This window comes from Cydia amplana, chromosome 4, assembly GCF_948474715.1.
Source record: "Cydia amplana chromosome 4, ilCydAmpl1.1, whole genome shotgun sequence".
NCBI classification, from domain to species: domain Eukaryota; kingdom Metazoa; phylum Arthropoda; class Insecta; order Lepidoptera; family Tortricidae; genus Cydia; species Cydia amplana.
This window is the reverse complement of record NC_086072.1, coordinates 4,286,708-4,300,486: the sequence shown is the minus strand read 5'-3', so window position 1 is coordinate 4,300,486 and position 13,779 is coordinate 4,286,708. Positions and strand designations below refer to the sequence as shown.

General features: G+C 37.2%; 1 protein-coding gene across 1 annotated transcript in view; it reads right to left on the bottom strand.

The window, feature by feature from the left end:
- Window positions 1-13,779, bottom strand: part of LOC134663113 (proton-coupled zinc antiporter SLC30A2-like) — a 45,282-nt gene that overhangs the window by 5,959 nt on the left and 25,544 nt on the right. Inside the window, exons 3-8 of the mRNA XM_063519447.1 lie at window positions 13,040-13,150; window positions 12,073-12,193; window positions 10,355-10,534; window positions 9,295-9,391; window positions 7,037-7,195; window positions 1,556-1,687 (exon numbers count right to left, since the gene is read on the bottom strand). Coding sequence (XP_063375517.1) covers window positions 1,556-1,687; window positions 7,037-7,195; window positions 9,295-9,391; window positions 10,355-10,534; window positions 12,073-12,193; window positions 13,040-13,150 — 800 coding nt within the window. The remainder of the gene's footprint in view (window positions 1-1,555; window positions 1,688-7,036; window positions 7,196-9,294; window positions 9,392-10,354; window positions 10,535-12,072; window positions 12,194-13,039; window positions 13,151-13,779) is intronic.

Below are 13,779 nucleotides of genomic sequence, written 5' to 3'. Positions count from 1 at the left end.
TAATCGCGATTATTTAAATTTAACGAAATATATTTAAAAACCGGCCAAGTGCGAGTCGGACTCGCGCACGGAGGGTTCCGCACCATCAACAAAAAATAGAGCAAAACAAGCAAACAAAACGGTCACCCATCCAAGTACTGACCCCGCCCGACGTTGCTTAACTTCGGTCAAAAATCACGTTTGTTGTATGGGAGCCCCGCTTAAATCTTTATTTTTCTCTGTTTTTAGTGTTTGTTGTTATAGCGGCAACAGAAATACATCATCTGTGAAAATTTCAACTGTCTAGCTATCACGGTTCGTGAGATACAGCCTGGTGACAGAAGGACGGACGGACGGACGGACAGCGGAGTCTTAGTAATAGGGTCCCGTTTTTACCCTTTGGGTCCGGAACCCTAAAAAGGGGGCCGCCACGTACTGTATCTTGTATTAAAGTACCTTTTGAATACATCAAACTAGTTTCTATGTTGCTGGATTCGTCAATCTATGCGTCCAAAGTTAAAACGGCCGTTTTTGTTTTGAGTTTATACCCATACATTCGCGTTTTGAACACATAATTCACATTTATAGACGGGTCTATCGCGAAAATGTGAGTTAATGTGATTCCTGGAGTGTCCGTCTTATGATGATAATGATGATGATGCCTGCAAAATCTACTTCTTTCGAAAAGCTGATGATCTGGTCAAAGTTATGATAGGATGATAGAGATCCTTGGAACGTATTTATTATTTCCACGAAAATAATTATTTGTTTATTTTATACATACTAGCACTTACAGGTAAACCTTACGTGCTAATAGTGTTGTTAGTATTATTTATTATATTATATTATTGTATACATTCTAATATTATACAATTCAACATATTAATCTCTCTGTGATTAAGTATACAATTCTATCAACTGTTTCATGTCGAACTATATCATAAAATAGGTACATACTCATTTTTAACCGACTTCAAAAAAGGAGGAGATTATATATTATTATGTCATAATGAAATTTTGCATCGGGCACTTTTGCATCGGGGGGGTCGCGGAGCGATTTTATCGGCTAAATTTAGTCTAAGTGTAATTTGTGTTTAATTTTTTAAGTTTTCTTGTTTCTTTAGTTAGTTTAGATCGTATGTTTTTTTTAAGTTACTTTGATTTATTAATTAAGATCTTAGTAATGTGAACAGTGAAATAATGAAATTACAATAAATTATTCGTATGTTCAGCAGTTTGACATGAGGATATACGGCAACGGCCGCAGTCCAGATGTTAAGAAATTGCTCAATATTCAACTTTTGTTTACCTTGTCGTCATGTTAAATATTACGTATCTATACAAATATAATTATAATTGTTAAGCATAAAATAAAGCAATTGGTACCTACGAGTTGTAAACAAAATGTAAGGACGGTGAATCCTGACCCACCGTGATACAGTTCACACTAGTACGGGGGTCAGATGACACTTACTTGCCTGTTGGTTTTGTACCATAAAACAATGTAAGTTATGTAAGTAGTTTAAGCACCTTTATTAACTCAATAAAATATCTTTATCTTTATTTATCTTTATACCTGGAAGTCTAGTCCTCTGGGGGAGCCCTCCATAAGCACCAGCAGGGTTTCCTTGATGATGTTGAAGGTGGTGAGCAGCACCAGCACCGAGAACAGAAACGTGCAGATCGGGTCCACCAGGTTCCAAGACGGCTGTGGGACAAATGATTTATTATACAGAGTTTAGGTTTAGATTCAAGTATCCAAGGAGAGGAAAAGTATTACCTAATATATATTAAGTATTTTGTTTTTAGAATAGAATAGAATAGAAATAATTTTATTCGTGAGCACAAACACAAAATAGAAACAGATGTAACAGATATAACAGAGATATAACAAGAGATGACAAGAGATATAACAGAGAATAAAAGGATAAAGTGCCACGAAATGGTCTCATCTCAGCATGTTGCTGGCGACTTCCAGCGCTGATCTTCCGATGAGACCATCCGGTGAAACAATCACGACAGGTAACATGAATACAAAACAAAATTAATATATATGAATTTTGAATTCACTATATTTAGTTTATACTCTGTGTTGTGAATTTAACGTTTAGGGTTAAAGACTCGAGCCCTCAAGACTCGTAAGTCTTGAAGACTCGACTATATTTGAGAATTGTATTTATTTATTCTACGCGTATGGATGTAAGAAATCGTCTTTGCCGCCTTTGAGGCGTTAAGCCTCGACAGTCTTAAGGGTATCCCTTAAGGGTAGCCTCGAAATGAGTGTTACTCGTATTCACAGCACTATTTATACTATACTTGCTGTTGCCCGCGACTTCGTACGCGTGGATTTGTATATTGGTGGTTATATATTCTACATTAGCTTAGAACATTATGCAGCAAAAGATCGCAGTAAGATGGTTAATCATTTGTTAATTATTAATATTACAACGCATGATACTTGTCTTTCACAACCTACGAAGCTTCAAGCCCCTAACTGAATAAAATTGTTCTCGATATAATCCCTCTCAACCAGAAGATTTTCATGTCCTCTATTTAATAAAACCTACTACTTAACTACCTATTTACGAAGTTTGAAGTTCCTAGCTTTAAATAAAATGTGAACCCTATACAAACTTTCAACCCCTTTTTAACCATTTTAGGGGATGAATTTTTACAAACGCTGAAATTACTTTTCTTGTATTTTAATAATATGCCTATATACAAAGTTTACAACGATTAAAGTCCCGCACTCAAATGAATGTTTGACCTCTATACAAATCTTCAACCCCTTTTTCACCACCATGGGGATGAATTATCAAAAACTCTGAAATTAGTTTTCTTCTCTTTTGATCAAATACCTTTTTACGAAGTTTCAAGTTTGTTTGCAACTTTACAAACTTTCAACCCCCTTTCGACCCTTTAAGAGATGAATTTTAGAAACGCTGAATTTACTTTTCTCGTATTTTAATAAAATGCCATTTTACAAAGACTCACAAAAATGTTTGATCTCCATACAAACTTTTTACCCTTTTTCACCACTTTGAGAGATGAATTTTCAAAAACGCTGAAATAAGTTTTCTTCTCTATTAATAAAATACCCTTTTAAGAAGTCTCGAGTTCCTAGCTTAAAATAAAATTTGAACCCCATAAAAACTTTCAACCCCTTTTTAACCCTTTTAAGGGATGTACTTTTAAAAACGCTGAAATTACTTTTCTTGTATTCTAATAAATGCCTCTGTACAAAAATTCAAGCCCCGCACTCACAAAAATATCTGATCTCCATACAAACTTTCAACCCCTTTTTCACCACCTTGAGATATGAATTTTCAAAAACGCTGAAATAAATTTTTTGCAGTTTTAATTTAATACCTTTTTACGAAGTTTCAAGTTCCTAGCTTAAAATAAAATTTGAAACCCGTACAAACTTTCAACCCCTTTTTAACCCTGTTAGGGGATGAATTTTACAAAACGCTAAAATTACTTTTCCTGTCTTCTAATAATATCCCCAAATCCAAAGATTCAAGTCCCGCGCTCGAAAAAATGTTTGATATCAATACAAACTTTCAACCCCTTTTTCACCACCTTACAGGGTGAATTTTCAAAAACGCTGAAATTAGTTTTCTTGTATTTTAATTTAATAACTTTTAACAAAGTTTCAAGTTCCTAGCTTAAAATAAAATTTGAACGCTATACGAACTTCAACCCCTTTTAAACCCTATTAGGGGATGAATTTTACAAAACGCTGAAATTACTTTTCCTGTCTTCTAATAATATCCCCAAATCCAAAGATTCAAGTCCCGCGCTCGAAAAAATGTTTGATATCAATACAGACTTTCAACCCCTTTTTCACCACCTTACAGGATGAATTTTCAAAAACGCTGAAATTAGTTTTCTTGTATTTTAATTTAATACCTTTTTACGAAGTTGTAAGTTCCTAGCTTAAAATAAAATTTGAAACCCGTACAAATTTTCAACCCCTTTTTAACCCTGTTAGGGGATGAATTTTACAAAACGCTGAAATTACTTTTCCTGTCTTCTAATAATATCCCCAAATACAAAGACTCAAGTCCCGCGCTCGAAAAATATTTGATATCCATACAAACTTTCAACCCCTTTTTCACCACCTTAGGGGATGAATTTTCAAAAACGCTGAAATTACTTTTCTTGTATTCTAATTTAATAACTTTTTACAAAGTTACAAGTTCCTAGCTTAAAATAAAATTTGAACCCTATACGAACTTTCAACCCCTATTTAACCCTATTAGGGGATGAATTTTACAAAACGCTGAAATTACTTTTCTTGTCTTCTAATAATATCCCCAAATGCAAAGATTCAAGTCCCGCGCTCGAAAAAATATTTGATATTCATACAAACTTTCAACCCCTTTTTCACCACCTTACGGGATGAATTTTCAAAAACGCTGAAATTAGTTTTCTTGCATATTAAAAATATATCTTTTTACGAAGTTTCAAGTTCTTAGCTTAAAATAAAATTTGAACCCTATACGAATTTTCAACCCTTTTTTAACCCTGTTAGGGGATGAATTTTACAAAACGCTGAAATTACTTTTCCTGTCTTCTAATAATATCCCCAAATACAAAGACTCAAGTCCCGCGCTCGAAAAATATTTGATATCCATACAAACTTTCAACCCCTTTTTCACCACCTTAGGGGATGAATTTTCAAAAACGCTGAAATTAGTTTTCTTCTATTTTAATTTAATAACTTTTTACAAAGTTTCAAGTTCCTAGCTTGAAATAAAATTTGAACCCTATACGAACTTTCAACCCCTTTTTAACCCTATTAGGGGATGAATTTTACAAAACGCTGAAATTACTTTTCTTGTCTTCTAATAATATCCCCAAATGCAAAGATTCAAGTCCCGCGCTCGAAAAAATATTTGATATCCATACAAACTTTCAACCCCTTTTTCACCACCTTAGGGGATGAATTTTCAAAAACGCTGAAATTAGTTTTCTTGTATTTTAATTTAACATCTTTTTGCAAAGTTTCAAGTTCCTAGATCAAAATAAAATTTGCACCCCAAGACGAACTTTCATCCCCTTTTTAACCCCCGTAGGGGTTGAGTTCCAAAAACGTTGCAATTACTTTTTTTTGTAATCGGCTATTATGCCTTTCTAAGAAGTTTCAAAGCATTTGTAATGGATTCAAACTTTCAACCCTTTTTTAACCCTGTTAGGGGATGAATTTTCAAAAACGCTGAAATTACTTTTCCTGTCTTATAATAATATCCCCATATACAAAGTTTCAAGTCCCACACTCACAAAAATATTTGATCTCCATACAAACTTTCAACCCCCTTTTCACCACCTTGGGGGATGAATTTTCAAAAACGATGAAATTAGTTTTCTTGTATTTTAATTTAATACCTTTTTGCAAAGTTTCAAGTTCCTAGATCAAAATAAAATTTGCACCCCAAGACGAACTTTCATCCCCTTTTTAACCCCCTTAGGGGTTGAATTTCCAAAAACGTTGCAATTACTTTTTTTTTGTAATCGGCTATTATGTCTTTTTAAGAAGTTTCAAAGCATTTGTAATGGATTCAAACTTTCAACCCCTTTTTAACCCTGTTAGGGGATGAATTTTCAAAAACGCTGAAATTACTTTTCCTGTCTTATAATAATATCCCCATATGCAAAGTTTCAAGTCCCACACTCACAAAAATATTTGATCACCATACAAACTTTTAACCCCTTTTTCACCACCTTGGGGGATGAATTTTCAAAAACGCTGAAATTAGTTTTCTTGTTTTTTAATATAATACATTTTTACAAAGTTTCAAATTCTTAGCTTAAAATAAAACTTGTTCCCCATACAACCTTTCATCCCCTTTTTAACCCCCTTAGGGGTTGAATTTTTCAAAATCGCTTCTTATCTCTTGTACACTTTATAAATGCAACCTAGTGTGCAAATTTCAACTTTCTATCTTTTGTAGTTTCGGCTCTGCGTTGATGAATCAGTCAGTCAGTCAGTCAGTCAGTCAGTCAGTCAGTCAGGACACTTGCATTTATATATATAGATTATTATCTTGAAGTAGTTAAAGTAAATAACAATGGCGGCGACTAAAACGCAGAAACTCTGTAAGTGTAAGGCCTGAGTGGACGCTCGAAGCGGAGCGTTCGGCGGGGCGTGCAGCGTGGCGTCGGGCTCACGAGTGATGTGAGCAGCGTGTACTAAGGCCGCTCCTATACGCTTGCATTTGTTTAACATGCACGCCGCACGCCCCGCGCCGCTGCACGCCCAACTCGAGCGTCCACTCAGGCCTTACACTTAGTCTCCCAAAACGTGCATGAAGGCTGCTCGCTCGTTGAAGTTCTCTCTCTGGTCCTGCTGGTCAAATGTGAACCTTACATCTATGCCCATATAGCTCTTATTACAATAGCGGTGATTAAAAAGCTCCGAGGCGGCTCTATTAAGTTTCCGATCGCGTGTTCATCATGTTTTAAAGTCAACCTTATTTCCTTGTAATACGGTATATAATTACCTTGAAGTAAATAACAATAGCAGCAACCAGATCGCCGAATATCAGTATTAACTATTAAGTCTCCTAAAACGTGGAAGGCACGTTGTACGTAGTACGTTATGTTCTAATATCACTCTTATATCTTTAATATAATAGTCGAAATGACCTTGAAGTAAATGACGATAGCATCGACCAGAACGCCGAAGCTCTGTAGGAAGTCTCCTAAAACGTGGATGAACGCTGCTCGCACGTTGATGTTCTCTCTCTGGTCGTGCTGGTCAAATGTGAACCTTACATCTATGCTAATACAGTATATATTACCTTATAGTAAATACCGATCGCGGCCAATAAAACGCTGAAGCGTTGTAGAAAGTTCAGCAGCTCGTACGTTGATGTTCTAATGTGAGTCTTATATCTTTAATATATAGTCGAAATTACCTTGAAGTAAATGACGATAGCAGCGACCAGAACGCCGAAGCTCTGTAGGAAATCTCCTAAAACGTGTATGAATGCTGCTCGCACGTTGATGTTCTAATGTGACTCTTATATCTTTAATATATAGTCTAAATTACCTTGAAGTAAATGACGATAGCAGCGACCAGAACGCCGAAGCTCTGTAGGAAATCTCCTAAAACGTGTATGAACGCTGCTCGCACGTTGATGTTTTCCCTGTTATCTCTGTCGTGTTGGTGGGAAGAGGAGCTCTCCACGTCGGACTCGCTGGTGCGATCCTGAAACATGCATTTTCGTTTATTACATTACATTTTGTGTATTTTTATAGGAAACCTTTCGTTTCACTCAGCCTATTAGTTCCCGTACAGTCAGCAGCAATAGTTGCTAAAGCTTTGGATTCCTCCGAAAACGGTGCCGTCATATAGCGGCCGCAGAAGACGGCCGTCTTTACGGTGGCGACATGTGGAAAGTACCACGGCGTCATAACACACCGTCATCCACCAAGGTCATAGCGGCAAATTTGAAAAATGTAGGCGCGAAGGGATAACGTCCCATAGAAAATTTGAATTTCGCGCCTTTTTCTACTGACAAGATTTGCTTGACCATCTATAATTTACTTGGAGGATGAAATATCATCAGAAGGGGAAAATAATCGTAGTACGGAATCATTTGTTCAAATCTCGTGTCATTTATTCAAAATGGCGTCACCGCTATCTAATAAAACGTTCACGAAACTATCGACACCGTCATGACGGCCGTCATCTTACGTTACGTTGACAGTCAACGTAACGTAACGCTGACTAGGAAACCGTGCCATCTTGTTTACATAGACAACGTTCTAGTGACGTCATTCAACGCTATATAGCGGCCGTCATATTACGGCACCGTTTTCGGAGGAAGCCAAAGCTTAAGCATTGACGTATATCTCAGGACGGGCCTTACGGGCACTACAAATGGTACTAGTTCAGCGGTGTCACTCACGAATTCGTGCAAATCATGCAGTCTAACGCAACTATTCGTGACCAATCGCGCGTGTGATGCGAACTCATCAACCAATCGCGTTGTAGCGGTGTCACACCGCTGTATACTGGCCCCATTCATGCCCCATTCTTATTGCCCGTAAGGCCAGTCCTGAGATATATGTCAATGTTGCTAAGCGGGCGAGGTGTTCAAAATGCGAATCTTGAAGCGACTTTATTGTTAAGAGAATAAGAGCGTGTCAAGGTAATTTTGAACACCTCACCGGCTTAGCAACTTCTGCTGCTGACTGTACACGGGACAATAGTGTCACGGAAATTTGGGATGCGTGCGCGGAGTAACTTAAAGAAATGAAACGCAGAAGCAGACCCACCATCTAAGGCAGGGGTCACCAAATGGTGGACCGTCAACCTATATTATTTTTTACTTATTTAATAAACTCAAGTAGAAACGGACCGCGATGGTCATTTTATTTTAAAAACCGGAACCCTGAAGAAATTAATTGGAGACCCCTGATCTAATGTGTGTTAAATGGAACTATATAATTGAATTGAAAAACCGAAATCCAATTTTATTTTCGGCAGACGTTGACTTTCTCTCTACATAAAAAGTAATATCTGTTCTTAGATATTACTTAAAGTGTTATGTTGTTGAGATAAGACTTTCCGGTCGGTGCTACATCTACATCAAGTAGCAGTACTGATAATTCCGCTACTCGATGCTAGATGGCGACACTGAAAATAATAGTCTTTTTAGTAGCAAAACTGATGTATGGAGTGAGCAATCTATGTATTTTTTCTCTATGGTGAAACAGAAGAACCTGAACTTAAAGTCTCTGTCAATAGAACTTGCTAACTATGTAAACAAACAACGTACCTAACTTTGTTTTATCACTGTTTCTCTTTGAATTTTCATACTACCTCATCAAACACCATTGAAACTATACACATATACACTATTGTAAAGGTCCGTGCCGAAAAATACATAAATATATAACTGTATCTTGTATATTTAATTAAAAGTTTAAAATGGTTTCATAAGTTAGGTTAGTAGGACCTGATGGAATGACGTTTTTGTTTCTTTTAAATTCTACAATTGTCTATAATGGGTAGTGTTGTGACTAAAGTTTGTGATATAAACCCGCTACACACTACCCAATTCACGCTCTGTACCTACCGCCGCGGTTGTAAAATACATCAATACATCATTCTTAAGTACCAATTGTCTTTTGGTATTTTATTATTCGATATGGTTTGACATTAGTAAAGTAGTAAGTAAGAGTCTTGCCCATTACTAGTAAATTCATCATTCAGAGACAATTTCAATATGGCGGTTTGTTTACATAGTTAGCATGTTCTATTGACGGAGACTTTACGGCGCCTTAAGTGAAACGACTTACCTTATTATTAAGAACAGGGTTGCCGCCTCCGTGCGAGTGACCGTGACCACCGCCGCCGGCGTGGCTGTGCCCGTGCTGATGCAGCGTCAAGCCCATACTGCAAAAATATCAAAGTCATTAGCAACCTTTTACTCATACTAATACGTCTCACTTTTCAAAGACACTTAAACACCGTTGCTTCTGCTCAGATCATCAAAGAAAATTAAACTCGATCGTGGTATGAATAAGGTTGAAAAATATACAAGACTGCTGACATGACATTAGCATCTATTTCGAACTGTCGCTTTGAACGGCCGTTTATACTAGAATGCCGGTCATCACCCACCTTAAGAAAACGCCATTCATAAAACAACCTTGTACTTATAGTAATACGACTCAAATTTCAATAACGCTTTTCAATATTCAGTTGATGCGCTTTATTCCCGCTGGCGTGTTCAAATCAAATTGAACTTAAAATCTATACAAATAAGGTTAAAACTCACACGAGGTTGACCAGTACGCCGACAGCAGAAGTGATCAGCATGACCGTAGCATCTATCTCGATTATCTCGAACTGTCTGTATATGACCATCTGAACGACCATGTATACTTACTAGAATACCGGTCACCGCTTACACACGCCATTCAAAAAACGACCTTGTACTTAATAGCAATACGACTCAAACTTCAATAACACTTCTCAATATTCAGCTGAGGCGCTTTCCCGCTTGCGTGTTTACACCGTGCTTAAATTAAATTGTACTTAAAACCTATACAAATAAGGTTAAAACTCACACGAGGTTGACCAGCACGCCGACAGCAGAAGTGATCAGCATGACGGTAGCATCTATCTCGAACTGTCGGTATATGACCCTCTGAACGGCCATGTATACTAGAATACCGGTCACCACTTACACACGCCATTCAAAAAACAACCTTATAATTAATAGCATTAAGACTTAAATTTCAATAACACTTCTCAATATTCTGCTGGAGCGCTTGCTTTATTCCCGCTTGCGTGTTTACACCGTGTTTAAATAAAATTAAACTTAAAACCTATACAAATAAGGTTAAAACTCACACCAGGTTGACCAGCACGCCGACAGCAGAAGTGATCAGCATGACGGTAGCATCTATCTCGAACTGTCGGTATATGACCCTTTGAACGGCCATGTATACTAGAATACCGGTCACTACCCAGATGAGCAGGACTGAGGTAAGGGCGCCTATTACTTCCGCTCTGTACCAGCCGAAGGGCATTCTGAAAAATAAAGTAGGTCGAATTAGAACGTAGAATCATTCTATCAAGAAACTCATATTTTCTTACTCGACTTCGATTGTTAACCATTGCTTTTTAGTTTCGTAAAGCACTGTTTTTTTATTAGTCTAAGCTAAGTTTGTACCGAATTAGCAAATTTTAATGTAGGTATACAAATCTTGTTTGACGAAGTGCTTGGCATGAAAACATAGCGTAGTCGGACATAATTTTATTTGTATAATAACTCGTTTGACTTCTTTAAGAAGTAGATATGTATAGTATAGCCTAATCTATCAAATTGACGCCCAATGTGGGCCACTCTGTCACTTGACCGTTATTCTACATTATCTCATTGAAGGAGCATTCCACCATCCACCGTTACGTAATCGACATTTTTACTCATTTTTTTTTTTTACTTTCCAAGCCTGTTATTATTGTTCCAAGTATTATCTTAAAGCCGCTTGTGAGTTGTGTTCATACAAAACTTTATATACCTAAACCTACTTTTACTATAATACGAAAGTTGACGAAGAAATGTGGCATTAAAGCAAACATTACGTATGCGACTCGTACTCATAATTACGCCTATATGAAGAAAAAGGCTTACAAATGATCAATTAACATACTATCTGACAAGTAATCCTTTACTACGGTTTGTTAATAGTACATTATTGTCGAGGTTCGGAAGTAGCTACTTGCAGGCTGAGGATTCGTTTTAAACGGACAACCTTGGGAGTCCGTTTAATTGAATCCGAAGCCAGCAAGTAGCCTTCCAGCCGAGTCATATATAGTGCTTTTCTCAAAAATGGTGCAAGAAATAGAAATATTTTACAGAACTTACAGAAGCAACGTTCTAATTTTCACAGAAAAAAATACAACCATTAAAAAAATTTGCTTGCCGCCTTTAAAAAAAAAGAAGTGTATTTTTCTGCTGAAAATACGCCAACCTATTTGAGACACCTAAATAGTCGCGGTACCAACATTAAGCCTGTAACAGACTATCGCACCTCACCGCGACCTTGGAGCGTCGCACCCATAAGTGAGAGCGAGAAAGAGATATCTGTTTCTCGCTCTCACTTATAGGTGCGACGCTCCAAGGTCGCGGTGCGGTGCGATAGTCTGTTATAGGCTTTATAATAATAAGTGCTGATCATCTGTTTGGCTGTGCCTTCATTTGATATGGCCATTTAAAGTTTTAAAAAGTTTGGAACTCGTTAAATAATGGAATTTGTATGCGACATTGCAGTCCCGAAATCGAGACTGCAATGTTTTTAACTTTTTAATTTTTTGAATGACCATAAACTACGCACTTCGCGACCTATTTTTTAACCGGCAACGTCGACTTTGCCGTCCATTTTTGAGAAAAATTATCTTCTTCTTCTTATTTAAGAGCTGTGCTCTTGTCGGTGGAGCAATCTCCAACTCATCCGGTCCTCTGCCAACTCCTTAACCTTCTGGTATGACACGACCTGAACCTTTTCTTTTATTTGGTTGAAATTATAGACGGAGCAAAAATAATAACTGTAATAAGAGTAAGTTACCTCCTAGTAGCGGGCCTACTGGCCACCCAAATAGAAAACAGCGATATCATGAAGCTGGCGAAGTCCGTGAGAAGGTGGGCGGCGTCCGTGGCTATAGCGAGACTGTTCGATAAGTAGCCACCTGAAACAGAAGGATACAGATTATTATAGCTGGTCAACCAAATCTTGTCAGTAAAAAAAGGCGCGAAATTCAAATTTTCTATGGGACGATATCCCTTCGCGCCTACATTTTTCAAATTCGCCGCCTTTTTCTACTGACAAGATCTGCTCGACCATCTATAGTATATTGTTGTGGGGGCGAAAATTTCCCCGTGCGAAAATCAGTGGGACTTACTATTCCGCAAAAAAAACTGGCTGTATAGAGACGTGTTGGATAGTCTGCCATCTCTTAACCTAAATCGAAAGCGAAACCAATACGCTTCTTAGCAGATGTTGCCCGGTTTTTTGCAAAAACTTCGAAATAACCATATAGGTATTTCAAATTATTTTATACATACTTGAAATGTAGGACTCACTCGTGAAGAAATAGCTATCTATTTGTTTTACAAGGGGGCAAAGTTGTTGTTTAACCGCTCGTGCTAATATTGATACCCGAGCAAACGAAAGATTCCAAAATTGAAACACGAGCGTAGCGAGTGGTTCGAAAAATGGAAACTTGAGCGTTGCGAGGGTTAAACAAAATTTGCCCCCGAGTTACACACAAAATTTTTCACTACACCATCACGAACAAAATATCAACTAAGTATTAAATATCAAACAAAATCAAACCAAATCAAATCCAAATGAACGTTATTAAATATTGATCATTCAAAATCATTATTTAAAAGTCAATTCTACAGCAAACATAAGAAAACAACTCAAAATTTGAATAGACGATTTTACTTTATGCTCTAGAACTTAAAAAGCGATTTTATGTCGTCTACGCACGACTGCATTAGAAGTGAAAATATTATTAGAATGCACTTACCGATAATTTCTCCTAACATAAATATGACGCATAATACGCTGGCTATGATGAGTTTTCTTCTCGCTCGCTTGTCTATCTCTTCGTTCCTCGATCTGTGACAGTGTAGTCGTCCTGAAAACAGATTATATACAATTATTAAACTGTCAGGGTGCTATATAAATGTTCGTTTCTTACAATAATTAAGTAAGTCGAGGAAAGACACCAGTACGCTTACCACGAGCTTGACATTGACCTGACGCTAGCGATAACTTACTTTCTATGCATCTCGCTCGTACTTGCATATTAGTACGAGCGGGATGTAGATATATATATACTTATATAATAAATTACGCAGACATTAGCGTATTATGTTATCAAACTGGTGGTAGCCGTACTATCGTATATATAACCACGGGGTTTCACTATTCAAAAAATAAACGCCTCATCGCCTTTTAAAGTCCTAAAAAATCTGCCTAAAAATACAAAAGGGTGATACTGATATTGGAAGGCAGTCATTTTTGCCGTGCACCTAAAATATATATATGTCGGAGCGAGACACCAGAAGGACGTATTGCAGCATTACAGTTCATAGACGCCTGTATAAAATCGATTAGCAATGTTTGGCTACGTATTATTTGCTTGTAACGAAATAATAAAGTTGCGTAGTGAATAACGCCACCATCTATTGGCGTATCGATGAACTAAAATGACAGGTAAAAGGCTTTGGAACGTCAAGAGGAGTATCGTGAGTGAACGTAGGC